At 34.6% G+C, this 19,916-nt stretch overlaps 2 protein-coding genes, 1 long non-coding RNA gene and 1 pseudogene across 5 annotated transcripts; 1 reads left to right on the top strand and 3 right to left on the bottom strand.

The window, feature by feature from the left end:
- Nucleotides 1-14: 14 nt before the first annotated feature.
- On the bottom strand, nt 15-4,063 carry LOC104741237 (inorganic pyrophosphatase TTM2). 2 transcript variants are annotated; one of them, XM_010462037.2, is made up of 12 exons: nt 3,802-4,063; nt 3,066-3,414; nt 2,837-2,951; nt 2,438-2,633; nt 2,235-2,348; nt 1,950-2,123; nt 1,615-1,809; nt 1,320-1,442; nt 1,113-1,240; nt 915-1,029; nt 543-815; nt 15-452 (listed from the first exon to the last, which is right to left on the bottom strand). In XM_010462037.2, exons 2-12 carry the CDS (start codon nt 3,400-3,402, stop codon nt 204-206), a joined length of 2,019 nt encoding a protein of 672 aa, XP_010460339.1. In that variant the 5' UTR covers nt 3,403-3,414; nt 3,802-4,063; the 3' UTR covers nt 15-203. The 2 variants fall into 2 exon arrangements, with proteins under 2 accessions (XP_010460339.1, XP_087340628.1); XM_087484502.1 differs by having other exon boundaries at nt 3,708-4,005.
- Nucleotides 4,064-5,950: 1,887 nt separating this feature from the next.
- On the bottom strand, nt 5,951-7,753 carry LOC104741236 (ASC1-like protein). Its single transcript, XM_010462035.3, has 6 exons — nt 7,499-7,753; nt 7,168-7,388; nt 6,901-7,056; nt 6,613-6,798; nt 6,300-6,505; nt 5,951-6,180 (listed from the first exon to the last, which is right to left on the bottom strand). Exons 1-6 carry the CDS (start codon nt 7,628-7,630, stop codon nt 6,146-6,148), a joined length of 936 nt encoding a protein of 311 aa, XP_010460337.1. The 5' UTR covers nt 7,631-7,753; the 3' UTR covers nt 5,951-6,145.
- Nucleotides 7,754-9,737: 1,984 nt separating this feature from the next.
- LOC104743527 (F-box/kelch-repeat protein At1g24800 pseudogene) lies at nt 9,738-11,018 on the bottom strand (annotated as a pseudogene). Its single transcript, XR_015580049.1, has one exon. The product of XR_015580049.1 is annotated as an F-box/kelch-repeat protein At1g24800 pseudogene (transcript).
- A 1,165-nt stretch (nt 11,019-12,183) lies between these two features.
- LOC104743526 (uncharacterized) lies at nt 12,184-12,578 on the top strand. The gene is made up of 3 exons (XR_015580051.1): nt 12,184-12,309; nt 12,395-12,423; nt 12,510-12,578. It is a non-coding gene; the product is annotated as an uncharacterized LOC104743526 (long non-coding RNA).
- The last annotated feature ends 7,338 nt before the right edge of the window (nt 12,579-19,916 follow it).

Here is a 19,916-nt window from a genome sequence, read left to right as displayed (position 1 = left end):
AAAGAAGTGACTGCTAAGCTAAAAACTAAACTTTATTGAATAAATTATATTGAGAATGTCTTCCAAACGACTAGTTTAGCAGGAAGAGAACTGGCCTCAATGTCCACGTAGAGAAATCAGGGAAGCTCACAAAACGCCTCCAGTGAGAAAAATACCAAAATAAAAGAACAAAAAAAGAGAAGATCCCATAGTGGCTATAGATGTTATTGCCGCTTGTTAATGTAGCTCTTCATCACTACAATGCCTATGTAGCAAAAAGCCAAGGTTAACGCGAGGGGGAGCCTCTTAGATTCGACATTGGACAAGAAAAAGCTTTTGCTTGATCTGCCTCTGCTATTGCTGCTCCCTGTTCTTGCTAGACGTGACCTTTCTGCTGAGCCTTCTCTCATCAGACTGCACAAATTATCCAACTGATGCATCACTTGCCGCTGTCCACGTGATATGGTCGATATCTGGTTGCACCAGTAACAGAGCAGCTCAGCGTTACAAAGCAATGCAATCAAATCCAAATTCATAAACGAGAGGTGCGTGAGGTTACTTACCTCTTCCATTAATGGTGAATCCTTGGCTAACTGAGAGGATGATGATGAATGGGGCATTATGGAATTTGTCAAGCAGCCATTGTCCAGACCAGAAATGAAATGCGAAGTAGGAGCTGAGCCATTGCAGAATTCAGTTTGGATTGACAAGCTCTGCTGAGTTGGAGAGTTTTTGTTGCAGCTCAACTTTGAATTTAGCTCTTCGATCCGACTTGTGAACTCATCCATTCTCTCGTTGAGAGATGATATTTGTTCTGAAAGCTGAGTCATAAACCCCTAGAAAAGTAGAAATAGTTGAAAACCAGAAGTGCGCCTTTAGGTTAAAAGGGAGACTGTAAAGTTGCCAAGAGGGAATGAAAGAGAACAAATTTGAACCTCGTTCGCTGGTGAGTCGTGATTTCTCTCTTCGTACCTCCTATCGCTTGAAGAATAACCAGCCAGCCTGGACATATTCTTATCTCTTTGGGTTGAATATGAGTGTGACATGCCTCTGTGTATCATAAATGGCATAACTAAGGACACATGGGTTGGAAGTAACAAAGCTTTCTCATACACTCCTCAAAAGAAGTGTACCTTTTGAGGTTCTTATTTCTCATGGCTACTCTATCTGCAGACGCTCGTAAGAGTGCTTCCTTTGGGCTTGAACTAGACACCAAATCCTCATCTAAGCTAAGCTTGTTCTTCAAATCATCTGGTAGCGCCTATAATGGGAATTTAAATCAGGACCCCAAATAACATGTGATCAGAACAAGGTTCATAAACCCAAGCAGAAAATCATACCATTACTTCGTTTATTAGTTTTTCCAGTTGGATCTGTTCAATATAGGTGCGTGGAATGTACGATCCTTCCAATCCTAGCTGCTCTGCAGTACTCTGTACAAGTTGTCTATCTTTACCTTGCACCTGATTATTACAAATTTAGAATTACCTAGTCATATTGTTGGATAACGAAATTTCATAGTAACTGGAACACAAGAGTGTCATCATATGGCTAAATGATTGAACTATATACAATTCCTTTTACATGTATTCAATTTACAAGTAAATGGTGGTTAATGAGTTCAGATAGACAGACCTGCATGTAGTGACGATTCAATTGCTCAAGCCAATCGATTTTCACAAACACCTTATCGGTAGCAAATACATGGCTGTTCCTTTTAAGTATAGTTGCTATTGTGTATCCCAATGCCATAAGCCCACCAAGTAGGCGAACACTGACTTCAAATGTGATCCTTGGTGATATGACAAAAGGAGTATCCGTAACCCATTCCTGGATTTCAAAACCAAGCACCACAGTTATGCACCAGATATTAAGCATCTTACCATTAACAGAATCACAGGATTGCCCGCTTTTGCAGATATTGAAAAGTCATATTGATGAGAACATAGAAAAAAAAACTCTGAACAAACCTCAAACATAAGGCTGTACTTTCCATCTTTATTCCGCATCCTCAAATATGATTGGCACGTCTCTTGATCTTCACCCGGAGGAAGGAGATATATATCATAGGTCTCCTCCTTAGTCTCTGTATGTCCTTCAGAAAGTACTGCCTTGATCTGATCAACAGATACATCCTTTCTTGACTACAACAAGTAACAGTAAAAGAACTTCAGTTTACCAAACGCAGAAAATAGTTGAAGATTGCAAAGCATTGATTATAATTATAAAATAGATAGAGAGGTCATTCGTCAAACCTTCAAGATGTATGTCGGGCTCTGAAATCCAGTGAAGGGGTTGAACTTATTGATGATCTTAATTTGAGCAGTCTGGAGATCTGGCTCTATGAAAGCTTTGTACATTGGGTATACCTGCATAAACAGTGAAGTTGTTACTATAAACAATCAGCAGCCCACATACTACACCAATAATAGCTACAGGAAAAAAAATAAGGACAAACCGTTTCAGATATCTGATGGATAATCTCCTCTGGCTGTTGGCCTGCACGTTGTATATCACGGAGAACCCGTTTAACAAGGTCAAAGTGAACTCCACCAGTCACAGACACACGAAGATCCAATAAAGGTCGCAGTTTTTCACTCAAAGCATAGATTCCTTCAATAATCACAATCCGAGAAGCTGGGACATCAAGGGTCCTAACAAAATCAAAGCATCGCATTAAAAACAGTCTCTTCAGTGGAGTAACCGAAAACAAAAACACAAAGGTTAACCTTGGTGATGTGAATGTAATACTATCAAACTTTTGTGACAACGGACACCAAGTGGTTGTCTATTTAGGTAAAAGTAAAAAAAATGGTATCAAGAAATGGAAAGTGGTACAACCACGTCATCCATTTACCTGTATCCAACACGAGAGCTGGACTTAAAATCATAAATGGGAACCTCAACCTGCTTCCCTTCCTTTAAATCTTCAAGATTCTTGAGCAATGTGTCGTAGTCCGTTAACCGAGGATCTAAGTTTCAAAACAATTGCAATAGCTGAATAGAGATACATCATGGGACTTCGTTCCACCTGATAAGCATTCATGAAACAAAAATATCAAGATGATAAAAAAAAAAATGGTTACCGTCAAAGTTCCCATCAACAATACGACTGGCGTCATTATAGTTGTCCATTGAAATAACAGCAACACTAGGGAGAAAATTGAGAATCTTCTCAGTAAAAACAGTCTTTCCAGCACCAGAAGGTCCAGCAACACCAACCAATATAATCCCATCATTCTTCTGAGAAAGCAACTGGCAAGCACGGATAACCGCAAAGAAGCCCTTCTCAAACGACAACCGATCTTGAATGGGAACTATCTCATAACGAACAGAGTCTCTTCTCTTAACCAACTGGACTTGATCTTTCAACAGACCATGTCTCTTCTGATGAATATCGATACCATTGCTATCTTGACCCATTTTACGAACACCCTGCAAGAATTAATAAAAAAAAAAAAAAAAAACAAACTTGCATTTAGAAACCAAGCCACTAAAACACACATACACATTCATAAGACTGAATTGGTACGGAACGTTTTAAAAGGGAACAGTACACTTGATGGAACGAGTCAACAAGACTAGATAAAAGCAGAACACTCAAATCAAACGTTTTCGTGATAGTAGAGGAAACAATTATCAAAAACTATCATAAAAGATGCGGCGAATACAAATGGGTATAAATAAACCAAAACAAGGCGAAAGCTAGAAACGAATCCAAAAATTACTGTTCGATAACAAAAACATTCATAGAGCAAGCAGGTGGAGGTGAGGTGGGAGATCACACAAAGACAACCCAGAAAACAAAAATCGAAAATTTACGCCGATATCTCGGAGTTTGTGTGTGTTGAGATGATGGCTCTCTTCTCCTCACACTATGGCTGAGTTAAAGATAGAAAACCCCAATTCAATTCAATTTAACACAGAAGAATCAGATGAGATTATTTTCAGATTTCTGAAAGAGAAGAATCTGCGAGAAAAAGATCTCTCAGAGCCAAAAAATTTATTATAGGGAGAATGAATGTGAGAGAGAGAGAGAGAGAGAGAGAGAGAGAGAGACATTTTAATACTTTTTTGATTCTCCTTTTTAATTATTTTCCGTTATATATATTTTTGTTTTTTTTATTAACAACACAAGATTGATTCACATTTCTCTAGTGTTTATCTTAATTTAATAATATATAACTAAAAATTTGTTGATATTATATCATTCATGTTGTTTTTTCCTTTTTCTATATCTATTTTCCCGTTTAATTGCACTTTAAACAATATATTTCTAAATTTTACCGTGTTTTTATATTTTTAAAAGGTTAAGAATATAAAACACTAGTATTACACCATTATCACGAATAGATAATTGAAATTTTTTTTTTTTTAATCTTCGATAATAATCAATCCGTTGAACCAGAGTTCGGAAAATAACGAATTTGTACAACAATGTGGTGTCAAATTGTCAATTACATAAAAGAAACACACTTGAATTTCACTACAGGAATATATCTATTTTTTTTTTTAATTATATTGCTCTTTTTTGTGAAAATCAAATGTGTTGTTTTACTTTTACATATTCGTATAATATTTTGTATCTACCTGTAGATAATCATAATACTAATCAAATCTAATGCTAGACCACTTTTTTTTTGTATACAATGTGTGAGAATCAAGAAATAAAAGTTTAACTGGAACAAAAAAAAATAGGAGGAAAAAGTCAAGAAGTAAAAGGAGTAGTAAGTAGTGAATTTGATGACAATGTGACGACGAGGATCCACATGTATGTTTGTTTGTGTGCAATTTGCTTCTCTCTCTCTGACTTGCTGCTAAGCTAGTTTCGTACACTCTTCTTAACAACACTCACATGCTCGCCTCTCTCTCTCTCTTCACGATCACATTCACATTCACGACCCCAAAAGGTTTTTAATCTTTCTTTCACGAGTCGAGTAGCTCTAGGTTCACTTTTTAATTTTTCATACGGCTCCCCCCCCCCCACTTGCTCTAATGATTTAATTAATGAGTAGAAAACATCGGTTTTGTTCATTTAATCTCTCATAAATGTGCAATCTGTTTCTTGTGGACTCTGAAAATAGTAATAGAAAAAGGTGAAACGTAGGTCAAAGTAAAACAAAACTTGCAAAAATAAAATAAAGTGAATCATATGATTAGAAAAGAAACAGACATAAATAATTAATACGCCACTACACTTTTCGCCTTTCGGCATTTCCCTAATTTAAGAAAGCTTAATGATTATGATGATATAGAATTTATGATATATCAAAACAAGAAAAAGAAGAGGAGCCGTTCATGGGGCCGTTAGTCTACATTTCTAATTTTTATTAATTAGCTATAGTGTAGGTACGTTCATAATTAAGTTAGACTCAAAATATTGCTTCATAATCTCATCTTTATCCTTCTTTTTTTTTTGTTAAAGGATTTCTCAAGATTATCTTGATGAATCTATAAATATATATTCTTAGATTCATAAGAAAAGGTACTACGTAAAAAAATAATATCATTAAAAATAACTCATAGAATCTGCTATGTTACAAATCTTTAGAGTTTTTTTTTTTTTCTTTTTTTTTGGTTGTGTATAAAAAGTATGCTTGTGTATAACACGGACGTTGTTTACAAATATGTTCTGAAGATTTTATGGGGTTTGTTACGTCTATCAACTCAACTCTGTCACACCACAAGTCTAATTTAGAGCTCTCTTAGTGGATCCATTATTACATACAGTATGTACATTAGTTCCAAACTGTTATAAATCTTTGTTATTTTTCATCTCACATAATCTAAGTTGACTTAAATTTGTGTATTAAAATCAGGGTTAACACGTCCATGAAACAAACAAAAATGTGGATTAACGATGTTTGGAGTTTGATTGTTATTTTTCCCCCTTCTTTATGAGTTATATGGATCTGTATCATTCTCTATCTTTTCTTTCTTTTTGCTAGGTTCACATTAATTCTCATATCTCTTTGTTTAGGAATCATATTTAAGAATTAAAATAGGACCTCAACAACATTGTAACCCCAATAGGTTGGGTTTAAGCAAAAGGATCAGCAATCTCATGAGTTTACAATCAATCTTCAGAATTGCTTAATCCCAAAGGATAAGCAATATATCTAATGAGTTTTTAAGCAAAGGCTAAAATTTGATTGGACGTCTACAATCAATCTTGGTGTTCATCATCTTCACCTTCAGAATCTACAAAGAATAATTGAAGACAGATTGGCTAAGACAAATGGTTCCGTGTTATGTAGTTACAAAGAATATAATCATAATTAAGTTGTTGGGTTACATATGTATGCATATATAACTCTTACCGGAACGAATGTCTTTAGCGATATTGCCTTTGGCACGAATTTGGCTGATGAGCACACGACATATCAAGATCCACCAGTAGATGTGAAGAATCTGTAAGCAATAAAGAAGTGTGTTGAAGACATAGTAGAAGACCATAAGGGGTGGTCCAGTTTCCATCAAATGCTTCTTGTCCCAGTACTCCATTTTCACTTTTATTGATTCGTAGCTGCATACATAGATCCATTATACGTAGAAATCAACCATAAACAACAGTTAGATCAAGTTACATTGCAATAGATACATGTAGAAAGCTTAGGGGTTAACTAGGTTAACCTAGTGCTCCATAGGATCCAGAAAGGGTAATAGATGAGTCGCAGAACGGTCCACGACAAGAAAAATATGACAAACGAGACGCTAGTCATGGCTTCTGCGCCGCTGTATTTGCACATCTTGCCTATCTCTAGAAACACGTCGCTGATTTCGTGGAGAGCCAATATTACAGAACCTATACGAGCAAATCTAGTAAAGAAAAGGGATAAAAGGAGGAAATCAAAGTTAAGAGTTTGGTGGACTCAGAAATCGTTGATATCATCTAATTACTATAGGAGTGTACGTACGTACCTGAAAACGTAAGACAAGATGATGAGGGATGAGGTTACAATGTGATGAACTAACATTACTTTGAAATCAGATCGTCTTGTTTCCCAAAAGAACAAAGCAAAAATGGCATATACATTTAACCCGCCAACAAACATATACATTCCCTTCATTTTCAACCTGCGAAAAACCCGGTAATAAACTCAGAAGAAAGAAGAAACTAGGGCTTGCGGCAAACTTAACAGTTCTTGGCTCTCACGTAACACATTAATTAAGTTAAGGTTTTCTAACTTTATCTTTTGGTCAGGCCATATCTGGTCTCCTGGCCCTAACCAGAAGCATCTTGTATCTTTAAGCCATGGCTCTTTATAAGTGACGTGGAGAGCAAAAGCTTCAACAGAGAGAGAGCACAGCCATTTCCAAGCCGATTCTTTGAATTTGGCTATCTTATTTCTTCTCTCGCTTGAATCAGCGCATTCTTCTCTAGGACATACCAGCCGTCTAGCGACTCTCTATGATGAAATTGTGTACCTCTCAGATAGGTTTCTCATAAGAGATTACTTGCTTCCCAAGTCATAATGAATACTAAGAGGTAGAAAACAAACAAAAACTAAACTGTTACCTCGAATATGAATCTGTCGAGGATTAAGCGAAGAAAAAGGAAGAAGGGAGCAAAGAAGATGAGGAGCCAGTAATCAGAAGAAGCTGGGTAAGATTCTTGATCCCAATCCCGATTCAAGAGTTTCAGATCCATCTAGTCAAGATCCTTCAGAAGAAACTACATGTTTTCCGTATGTAGCATTATTCTGTTTATCACTTCTTGTTCATCGGAGTCAACCCTCTAAACTGGGTAGAAAATTAAAAGAGAGTATCTCTCTACTTGGCTTTACTTTTGTTAGAGAAAATAAAGAATGCTATTACGTAGTGATTCTCCATGTCAGACAGCACAAAGAAGAGTAAACCGGGCAAAATTAAACCCTGATCAAACCATCACATACCAAAGAAACCAACATTGGTTTACCCGACACCCACCAAGTTTACTTTATAACGTCACATATGGAGGGCCAGTCTAATTAAGCTCTAAACAATATACAGGATCAGGAGTTGTCTAATTTAGTCTAACGCAGCAACTCATTAGTAATTTGTAATTCTTACTAATCTCAACCTTAACATTCTAGAAACAGTCTTCTGCGATGGTTCCATGTTTTAGATTTGATTTAGTTAGCAACATATAATAAAAGTGGATCTTTGTTAGTGACATTAATGGTTTTGGCTGACGATATAGGGCATATTTTCCAATATCGTAAGATAATTGACACGAGAAAGTTAATAGTTTCATTTCCCATCAAGTATTTACTTTTACATAAGAAGAAGAAAAGAAAAAAACCAAAGTCCAAAAACTAAAAACCAAAATCTAAAACTCATTTAAAAACCAACAACCATTCATGACTTATATAATGCATATTTTGGTTATTAAAGAAAAATTGTTGTATTTTATGATGGGCCAAAAAGAAATTTTGCTTTAGGCAACAGTTTTCGGTTGGGTCAGCCCTAGGCGTGGGCACTAATATCCGTTATCCGTATTCGACCTGTTACTCGTCTCGTTACCTACCCCGAAAAAAACAGTATCCGCATCTTTAAGGTCGAGTTAAAGGTATTATAATTATATTACCCGTGAGTAAGGGACGAATATAGGGTATTAGTTTACTTTTCAATACCCGTCATGTTACTCGTCTCTTTACCCGTTTTGTTACCCTACCTGTAAATACCCTTTAATATTTTGTATTATTATTATTATTATTATTATTATTTATTATTAATTTATAAATATATTATAGAGTTAAAGTTAAAGCGTAAGTTCAACTTAGTCCAACTGAAATGATATATACGACGCCCAATTGAATTAATATTTTATTTTTATTTTTTAAGTTTATAATTTTTTAATTTTTGGACTTATATGTTGCATACATTTATGATTTTTTCTTTTTCGGATTTTGGAATATGAAATTTTTATTGCGATTATTGACAATTTTTTTTATCGGATATTTATCCGGGTAAGGGTAAAGAGTCGGGTATTTAAATGGTCAACTATTTTTTTCCGGGTACCCATTATTTAAGGGTCGAGTATGAGTAATTTTTTTCTATTACCCGTTAGGGTCGGGTCGGATAAAAGGTATGAGAAAATTCAAGGATACCCGTCCCGTGCCCAGCCTTAGTCAGCCCTATTTGAAAACTAAATATTTTAATGTGAAATGTCAAAGTAAAGAAATAAATATAATACTTTCTGTGTTCCATAGGATGTTTTAAGGATTTTGTTGTGTTTCATAATAGAAGATGTTTTCAATTTTTAGATAATTTTTAGATTAATTTTAATTTTTTTAATTTATTATATGTAATTTTGTTTATGATTGGTTAAACTTTTAAAAAGTAAACATTTTTTATTATGTGTTTTAATACTGTTTTTAACTAAAACATCTTATATTTTGAAATAGAATATAAATAATCATTTAAAACATCTTTTTGAGTGTCAAAACAATAAAAAAATATAAAATAATAAAAAGTTGAGGAGAGAGAGACACAATAATGTCTTTGCCCAGACTTTCCGAGACACCATGAGACCTCTCTCGTTACATATCATAAACTGATTGATTGATTATTTTAAAATAAACAAAATTTAAATTAAATAGTATTATTATATTTAAAATATTTTTGGAGAACCCATTTTTAGAGGATTGCCAATGAAATATTTTTGTGACACCACCTTTTTTAAGCCTTAAAAAGAAACTACGAAAGGATAAATAAGAAACACGAAAAAGCCGAAAATCTTTTACTTAATAGCCGGTAATTAAATAGAATCAAACTTAATCATCTCTTTCTTTCCTTTGACGAGGTTGGTTGAGTTGCACCAAACTCGGAAGATAAGAAGATGAGCACACAAGAGGGGGAGGGGGACAATATAAATCCGAAATACGCCCGGATATGCGACAAGGTATCCCGAGTTTGGAAGAGTCTCCGAAAGTCACAGATTTAAAATATCCATCTTTTCCTATGATAAAAGCTTTGTAGTACGGAGCGGTCTTGGTTTGTAGAAACCTGTCAACATAGAAAACCGCAACGAATTTCTCTTGCTCGTCAAAGAAGAAGCTCGCAGCTGGAAGTCCAAACCGAAGAGCTTTGAGTGCAAATGGTGTCATTTCCACTCTCGAAAACTTGCTCCAAGAAAGAGTGTTGGGCTCGGTCGTAGTCGTGATCCAAATTTGTAATAATATGTTAGAAAAATTCAGATATAGCACCATGAGCTGCTCTTCTTTAACACATGAGAGGTCCACACTGTCATTGGTGTTAGAGTTAAACGGAAGAGGCAGAGGCGGTCCAAATATTTCTTTTGTAAAATCAAAACAAAGTAAGAAATCTCCGCGATTTTGTATCCATGTATCTTCATCAGGCATTTGACTAGACAAGTTAGGTCTTCTATATCTTGGTCTCCAAGAAAATCTGAGTATGATCTCATGAGCAACCAAGTAGAAATTTCCCTTCAAAGACACGCAGCGTTCAAGATTCAATATTTTCCTGTCGGGAGTAACGTCTAGAACCCTCCATAAACTAGAGCGAAAGTCGTAGATTTCGTACCTCAAATAATGCTTCGTTCCATAATATTTGTAATTATCCACAATCCTCAATATTTTATGGTTATGGTTGATGTCGTATCCTAGAACATACTTGTCCCGCTTGTGGAAATTTGTTATGGATGTGATCCACCTTGTTTGACCCAAATAAGGGTTCCACACAATGAGCCTCGACCTCGACTTGTCTACGCATAACAATAAGCCGTCACAATGATACATTTTATATATGTCGACTTGATTAAGTAGATCTACCTGTTTTATAGACAGATCAAGCAAGTCTTCATCATCCTTACCGTTGTTTTTGCGGCAGATATGAAATCTTAATGAACAAACTTTAGAATCCATGGTCACAAACCCTAAAAACTGCTCCTTAGCCGATCCTTTACCCAAAACCCAATCATTAGTTAAACCTTTCCACAACTTGCAAGTAGATCGTATTGCTCTCACTGATGTTATGGGAATCTTGGTAAATATCATCCCTACTAATTCTGGTGGAAGATCGCACATCCTCGTCATCCTCCTAGGTTTATTTCAGTGAACGCTGTAATAGAATCTATGTATTGATAATTAGGGTTTTGTCTTTAGTGTGATATATATATCATTCGGTTCCGTATTCAAAAAGGAATACTCTTTTCCTTTTCCTTTTTATTTTAGAAAAATTACTCAAATGTTATCCAAAAATTGGTTTATTACTCATATCTATAAATCTTCTAAATATTATTCAAATGTTTAGTGTCATTGGTGTAATTACAATTTACCCCTTGGTTTACTTTTTCGATTTTGAGTAAAAAAAAAAAAAAATACACATCAGCAAATTAAAATACACACCATTTTCGATTTTCCACATCACTAAACAGTTTTTTTTTCAGAATCGACAATTGCTTTTTCTTGTTTATATCAAAGAGGAAAACAAACAGTTTCCACTGTTCATAGCCCAAAAAAAAAACACCTCTCTCTCGTTGATTTTATTATCATTGTTCTTGAGCAGACAAATAAAAAGAAAAGCCTCTTCGTTTGAATCCCACACACAGAGATCTAATTATTGTTTCCCGTTGGTAAAGGTTAAGACTTTGTTCTCTCTCTCTCGCTTCTTAGAGTCGTTTCATATTCCCTTTCAATTTTTTCAAGTTTTATGTAACTGGGTATTTCTCGTTTACTATCTAATACTATACGATTCTTGGTCTGAACTTGTAAACTATTCAACCCTAATGCCTTTTATTCACAAATAAATACACCTTACTTAAAACGCTTAGTTACAAAATATTACAATAGACCAACGCTCATCACTCCTTTCTTTCCTCTCCCAAGAGTTTCTTCATCCCTTGCGATACCAAAAAATATCGGCTGTTTCGATCCAAAGGTACGTTTTTTCTCCTAAAAATCGTCAAAGTTGGATGCTTTTTGATGTTTAATCTACTGGGTATTATCTCAATCGACTTTAGAAAGAGAAAAAAAAAAGTTGAACAGATTTGGCGTAGATCTTTTAGTTATCGATACGTTATATCGATAGAAACGTATATCTTAATTTTGGTATTATCGATCTTAAATCTGCTCTAAAAAGATTGTTTTTCTCTTGTGGGGTCTGATTCTGCAATAAATTTGGTATTTTTGATTCGATTGATACTCTCTCTTTCTCTCTCTGCCCCAATTTTGAGTTTTTGATTCGTAACGTTTTGAAAACAGATGAGTGAAGAAGGGAACGAAGACCAGAAGCTGCAGCGACCTGCTCCTCGTCTTAACGAGAGGATTCTCTCATCCTTGTCAAGACGTTCTGTAGCTGCACATCCATGGCATGATCTTGAGATTGGTAAACAAAATCATATCTAATTCAGTTTTTTTTTGCATGCTTTTTGTGTTTTGTATTTTGGGACTAATTAATAATTTATATGTAGGACCTGGAGCTCCACAGATTTTCAACGTGGTAAGTTTCTTTTACTGTTTTGAGAATCTTGTTATGTGATGGATTCTTGAATCATTTTGTCTTTGGATGATGATGATGATGATTAGGTTGTGGAGATCACAAAAGGAAGCAAGGTCAAATATGAACTTGACAAAAAGACAGGACTCATCAAGGTTTGGTTATATATCAAGATCAATCGTTATTGTCATATATCATAACGGTTTTCTTACCGCAAAGTCAATAATATATTTGCATTATCTCTCATTCAGGTTGATCGTATTATGTACTCATCAGTTGTGTACCCTCACAACTACGGTTTTGTTCCTCGCACATTGTGTGAAGACAATGACCCAATTGATGTATTAGTCATCATGCATGTATAATTTATTTTCTTGTTTTCTTATAGTATGCACCAAACATTTTATATATCTATTAACAAATTTATTATCTTTGTGTAGGAACCTGTCCTTCCCGGTTGTTTCTTGCGTGCCAGAGCCATTGGATTAATGCCTATTATTGATCAGGTATTTCTCATTTACTCTCTAATACCATACGATTCTTGGTCTGAACTTGTAAACTATTCAACCCTAATGCCTTTTATTCACAAATTTGATTGAGAAGGGTTTTAAAGTGAGACACTTTTGATGCTTGTTGCTTAAAGTTTTGATTTTTATTGTCAATTGGTGATATAGGAAGTGCTTTTATTCTTTATCAATTGGGTTTTTGGAGAAGCAATATGAGCTGTGTGATTGGATTGATTTTATTTAAACTAGTTGTGTTCTTCTCTTTTGTGAGCTTCGTGTCGTTTCAAATTCTCAGTTAGTCTTTGCTGAACTTGTCGTTTCATATTCTCAGTTAGTCTTTGCTGTCAATGTGAGTGTTGAAACCGTGAAAGTGGATGTTAGTTGTTTCCTTATTCTTCTTTTTATGTTGGAGGTTGCTAATGCTTTCGTTTCTTAAACCTCTGCTTCGAGTATAGTTTCACTTTAGGATTGACATTATGAACATGCTTCTATCATCATATGCTCTGAGATTTGAATGCATGTGATTATGTATTCTTTCTTTGTTTTCCGTAATTACATTATGAACATGCTTCTATCATCATATGCTCTAAGGAAGATGATGACCCTTACGATAGTGACTCTTCCAGTGGATCGTCTGCTTACGAAGAGTTTCTTGACCAGAATCAGATTTAAAATAGAATTCAAAAATTTTGTTTCCTATAAATTTTGTAAAGCGTTGCACATTATTATTATACCATCACGTTTACACTCTTTAAAGATAGTTCGTGACTATGCTCAGTTCGAGATGAATTGTACTTGGGTATGTAAAACATTGGTTTTTCTATTTTCAAAGTTATGGCTGATTTACGGTTAAGTTACGGATGAGTTATATACTTCACACGACTGAGTTATGAATTACAGAGTTATGAGATATTAATACGTATTCTTCTTTCTTTCGTGGTTCTTTCGTTCGGTCAGATTCCTAATAAATTATCTAATTAAAACGTCTCTCGATATCACAAAAAGTGTTGTTGGAGAATCGCGAAAAATCACACATAATAAATACGTAAAGTTAGATTTTCTCACAATATATTATTCAAATTAATTAAAAAATTTGAATTCGAATTGCGAATAAAAGAAATTAAAGTATTTCTCAAACAATTGACTGATATGGCTGAGTTATCGACATAAACGGCTGACTTATGAAATATTTGTAAATTAGAATTATTATAACTCAAAATTAAAATATAAAATGAAAAAATGAATATTACAATCATTATAAGCAATAAAAAGTAATAATTATAGACAAAGATTGATTTTTACACAATCTGATCAAAATATGTAAAACATTCAAAACATGACATTTAGGGGTTAGGGTTAGGGTTATGGTTAGGGTTTGAGGTGTAGGGTTCATATTTCTAACATTATGGGTTTTAATATAACAGTTTGGTTTTGGTTATATTGTGTTTGGTTTAAGGTGGTAATTTGGATATACTAATATAATAACCATTTGAAAATTTAAAATTTTTTGAAATTACTTTTCGGTTATTTCCGGTTGTAGGTCGGTTAGATGAATATATAACCATAAATAATCCAAATGTTATCCAAATTAGGTGGATTAATTTAATATAACCGATAGCAAGCCGAATATAACCGTAATTAACCGAAAATAATGGAAAAAATAGTTTCTGGTTCGGTTCGGTTTGGTCAGTTATTTATTCATTCTAATTTGAGAATTGACTGAGTTATGGTAAAATTATGGCTGAGTTATGCAATGAATATATTAATTTATTATATACCTTCTCGAGAATACAAAAAGTGTTGTTGGAGAGACGCAAACAATAATTATGTTTATTGTTAAGAACCACACGCGTAATAAATAAGATTTTAGCGATTTTTTATTTAAAAGGAATTCAAAATTTGAATTTGAATTTTTAAATTTTTTTTTAGTAAAAGTATTTCTCAAACAATTGACTAATATGGTTGAGTTATCGACATAAATGGCTGACTTATAGAATTTTTGTAAATTAGAAATATTATAACTCAAAATTAAAATATAGAATGAAAAAATGAATATTACAATGATTTTAAGCAATAAAAAGTAATAATTGTAGACAAATATTGATTTTTACACAGTCTGATCACAATGTGTAAAACATTCAAAACAAGACATTTAGGGGTTAGGGTTAGGGTTTGAGGTGTAGGGTTCATATTTCCAACATTATGAGTTTTAATATAACAGTTTGGTTTTGGTTATATTGTGTTTGGTTTAAGGTGGTAATTTCGATATACTAATATAATAACCATTTGAAAATTTAAATTTTTTTGAAATTACTTTTCGGTTATTTCCGGTTATGGGTCGATTAGATGAATATATAACCATAAATAATCCAAATGTTATCCAAATTAGGTGGATTAACTTAATATAACCGATAGCAAGCCGAATATAACCGTAATTAACCGAAAATAATGGAAAAAAATATTTTCCGGTTCGGTTCGGTTTGGTCGGTTATTTCGTCATTCTAATTTGAGGATTGGCTGAGTTATAGTTTATGACGGCAAAGTTATCGTTTAGGGTCTTCTCAATAATATGAAAACGTATTCTTGTTTCTTTCCAGGGTCTTTTGTTCTGTCAGATTCCTAATAAGTATTAAAACGTCTCTCGATGTCACAAAAAGTGTTGTTAGAGAAGCGCGAAAAATCACTAATTCTGTGCCTGCTCAAATCACTAAGTTTAGAACGGAAATATGAATATTACTATCATTAAAACCAATAAAAAGGGATATTTATAGACTTAGAGTGATTTTTACACATTCTAATTTGAGGGTTGGTTGAGTTATCGTTATTTACGACTGAGTTATGTAAATAATTAAGATAAAGTGATGGCTGAGTTATCAAATATTGTAGTTGACTTATCGAACTTTATGGTTGAGTTATCATTTCGTAATGGCTGAGATATCGAAATAATGACTGATTTATATTAATATGAAGGTACAACATAAACGAAATCAAAAAAACAAAAAAAAACAAAATCATAGTTCGTAGTTCATAGTTCATATAGAAGACGACACGAAAGTACAATGAAAATCACTTTTTGAAACCTACGTCATCTGAGCCAAATTCTTCAAACATATCGACCAAATCATTCCAAACTATGCTAGTCAGCATCTCGGTTTTATTGCCACCACTCGCCCATATCCTCTTGAGAGCACGCATCTGGGTTCTGAATAACGTTCTAGCCACCAAATTAAACTGCGTCCAGACCGTTAAAGTGTGCTTTGGATCCCATGTGTATTTACGCTACAATTAAAGGAAAAAATCGATAAGAGTATAGAATAATATCAATATGGTGGTTTGTTTTAGTGATCTTACCGCGAGGAGGAGAAACCACCGCCTCTTAAAGTGGAAGGGAATCAAGCGGTACGTCGGCCACACATGGTGCCGGTTGTGTTGAAGTATTCCTCCAATCGCGATAGAGAGAACGTGAAGGAACTTGAACCACGTAACAGTGGTTTTGTCAACCCAGGAACCCACCCCAGGGTTTAGAACCGGAATATTCTCCAGACCAGTGGCGCAAATGATCGCTTCGACATCTCTAAAAAACTGTCCATCGATATGAAGAACAACTTCCATGTCGATAGGAAGATGTCATAGATAGACAGATTTGTGATTTAGGAGTAGATAAAGAGAAACGAAGAATGAGATGAAAGAGATGAAAGAGAGTTAAACATATGAATGATGAGAATATAAAGGAAAAACAATTGGAAAACGAAAGCTCGCGTCTATTATTAGGTTAACTAATGGTTTCCCGCCAAAATATCGCTTTACGGCTGAGTTATAATCATTACGGGAAAACGAAAGGTTATGTGACGACTGAGTTATAGTGAGTTATGGCTGAGTTATCACAAGAAACAATCTGAAAGTAAATGGATGATATATATGAATTTATGGCTGAGTTATAATATTTACGGGAAAACGAAAGGTCATGTGACGGCTGAGTTATAGTGAGTTATGGCTGAGTTATCACAAGAAACAATTTGAAAGTAAATGAATGATATATATGACTTGACGGCTGAGTTATAATATTTACGAGAAAACGAAAGGTCTCGTCGATTCATTTTACGGCCGAATTATAGTGTTTTATGGCTGAGTTATCACAAGAAACAATATGAAAGTAAATGGCTGATATATATGACTTTACGGCTGAGTTATAATATATACGGGAAAACGAAAGATCTCGTCGATTCATGTGACGACTGAGTTATATTGATTTATAAATCCTTAACGGCTGATATATCGGAGTCGTCGAAAAAATCAAATCGGCTTGAAAATTCATCGTCTTCTTCTTCGTCAGATGCTATTTCGACAACTTCTTCTTCTTCTTCGTTTTCTTTGTCAACGATCTTACCATAATCAAAACAAGTGCCTTCAAATCCCCCACCGTACACTTCATATGTAGATTCTACTTTCGAGTCACTGCTTGGCCGAATCATACTTCCTCTAGCTCCACTAGTTTCTGTAGACTCTTTCGCCGAAAACTCTACACGGAGACGTAGCTGATCGGTTTTCCATAGCCCCAAAAACATTGCAACTGTCGATTATTGGAGACAACAACTGGTGGAGTATCATGCGCCATTAGTTTCAGTGCCTTATTCGAGAACATGTAGCTCAACTTTAGCTCATGGCTAAACGAGTCTAATCCGTAGTCTTCAAGAACAAGCTCCACAAGCTTGTCGGGTGTTGTGCCACCATCGATCTGCACAAATATACACCCTCTATCGTCGGTGTTAAATACATATCTCTGTTTCTTTACCCAATTACCGGAAACAACTAGTACCGGAACTGGATCCATGAAAGAAAATGAAGAAGAAGTAGAAAGAACTAAGTGAAGAAGAAAAGTGAAGAAGAAGTATAAGAACAAGGTGAAGAAGAAGATAAATAGTTCACTTATTTACCAGTTGAAGAACAAGAGTCGAATGACGTTTCGTATTTCCGGAGAAAATAAAAGATGACATGGAATGCTGACATGGATGCTGCATCCGACATGGCAAGTCAGCCATCAAACAATTAATAACTCAGTCTATATAAAACTCAGCCATCAAACAAATTATAACTCAGTCACAACATGAAAAACATTACAGTAATTAAAAAGCAAAAAAAATTGCTGCCAAATTCAGCCGCTTCATCAACTGAAAATATGTAACTCAGCCGTATCGTTTAATAAGTCAGCCGTAACTGAATAGCATTCTAGTAATTAATCTTTTGCTACTAAGCCAGCCGTCGAATGGCTGAGTTGTACGATAAGTCAGCCTATCACGGCTGAGTTGTACGATAAGTCAGCCTATCACGGCTGAGTTGTACGATAACTCAGCCAGTCGAAAAATGGTAACTCAGCCGTGTCGTAGTGATAACTTAGCCAAAAATTTTACAACTCAACCATCGGGTGAAAACTCAGCCGTAAGGACGGCTGAGTTAGAGCGTAACTCAGCCAAATTTTGATAAGTCAGTCGTAACGCTTGACTGAGTTATGTTCTAACTTAGCCAGATTTTGATAAGTCAGCCAGATTTTTATAAGTTAGCCGTAACGCTTGGCTGAGTTATGCTCTAACTCAGCTGTCGGCTCTTACTCAAATGTTTTTTTTCCATAACTCAGTCGGAATATACCTATAACTCAGCCGCAACATACCTTTATAACGCGTTATGGCTGAGTTATTGTTACACGTCAGCGTTTTTGACGTAGCGTCTGACATGACAATGACATTTTTGTAATTACGTTTTTTCCGATAATATAAAACAAGAGCACGCTGGGTATTTTGAAAATATCCTAAATATTATAGTAATAAAATCTTTGTTTATAGATTCTGGTAATATTACCTAATTTGGATAACATTTGAGTAAATCATCCTTTATTTTATTCAATATAAGATGTTAAAATTCTTTCAATATACTGTATATGACTTCCACAATGAAAATATTGTGTAACTTTTGTAATACCTCACATTTCATTTTAATGATATTTACAAGTTAGCAAAAAAATATATATATATTGTGTAACTCAACTTCTAACGCTTATATAAGTCTGAAAGATATCACAAAGGAAGAGTAAACCGGGCCCAACTCTGTTCCAATTCCAACCATCACGTACCAGCACCGGTTAGCCCTACGCGCTTTTAATTCTCTCAATCATAAGATGTCTTCTTTTAGTTAGACTTCTTGATGCAGTTCTTGGTACATATATTGATAATTTGGTGGAGGCGTACGTGGAGCTTATTATTATATATGTCCCGAGACTAATTAGTGAGTAAAAATAATAAATAAACTAAAAGGAAGAAAATAAAAGATTGAGTTGGTTGGTGTACATGGGTACAGCTGTGAGAGAGAGTACAAATACGTAAACAAAGAATGTCGGATTGTGATTATTACTAACAAATTTACAAAATATGCTTTCGTCAGGGGTGAGAGAGCCGCCGACAACTTCTCTTTTCTACTATCAAATCTCTTCTTAGTTGTTTTGTACATTAAACCCACCATGTTTTGTAACTTATGACGTCAAAGAGGGCCAATCTAATTACGCTTTTTAACATAGCACTAGGAGCTGTCTTTAACCTGTCAGAATCTTAAGAAATTGACACGATAAAGTTTTAAGGTTCATTTCCTAATCAAGTACTAGTATTTTAACTTTTACAAACCATTATTATTAGGAAAAAGTTGGACAGTCAAATCTAGTGGAATGGACCGAGTGGTGAGATAGTCACATACACACAACAAAATGAAAATCAGTAAACCGTGAAACTTAGTTCATTTGTTATGAAGTTCCGTCCTTTCGTCTCACCGACTTGCCAACCAAAACTATCATTTTGGTCAAGCCATTGTCTGATGATGCTTTCGAATTTGTGACTTATCAAATTAAACAACAAAAATAAATGAATCGGTGACACTAATAGTGACGTACAATGACATTCCACAAGTCACACACACGTAGGGCAGTTGATAGAAAGAGACACACAAGCG

This window comes from Camelina sativa, chromosome 14 (genome assembly GCF_030686135.1).
Source record: "Camelina sativa cultivar CO46 ecotype springtype chromosome 14, ASM3068613v1".
Classification (NCBI taxonomy): domain Eukaryota; kingdom Viridiplantae; phylum Streptophyta; class Magnoliopsida; order Brassicales; family Brassicaceae; genus Camelina; species Camelina sativa.
This window is presented reverse-complemented; position numbering and strand designations above follow the sequence as displayed.

Coding starts and splice junctions, on each gene's coding strand:
- LOC104741237 (XM_010462037.2), bottom strand. CDS start 3,402: ATGGGTCAAGATAGCAATGGTATCGATATTCATCAGAAGAGACATGGT. Junction 2,634..2,836: donor AGCTCTCGTGTTGGATACAG/GTAAATGGATGA, acceptor TGATTTTGTTAG/GACCCTTGATGTCCCAGCTT. Junction 453..542: donor ATTCACCATTAATGGAAGAG/GTAAGTAACCTC, acceptor TGGTGCAACCAG/ATATCGACCATATCACGTGG.
- LOC104741236 (XM_010462035.3), bottom strand. CDS start 7,630: ATGGATCTGAAACTCTTGAATCGGGATTGGGATCAAGAATCTTACCCA. Junction 7,057..7,167: donor TGGCCTGACCAAAAGATAAA/GTTAGAAAACCT, acceptor GGTTTTTCGCAG/GTTGAAAATGAAGGGAATGT. Junction 6,181..6,299: donor CGCTAAAGACATTCGTTCCG/GTAAGAGTTATA, acceptor TATTCTTTGTAG/ATTCTGAAGGTGAAGATGAT.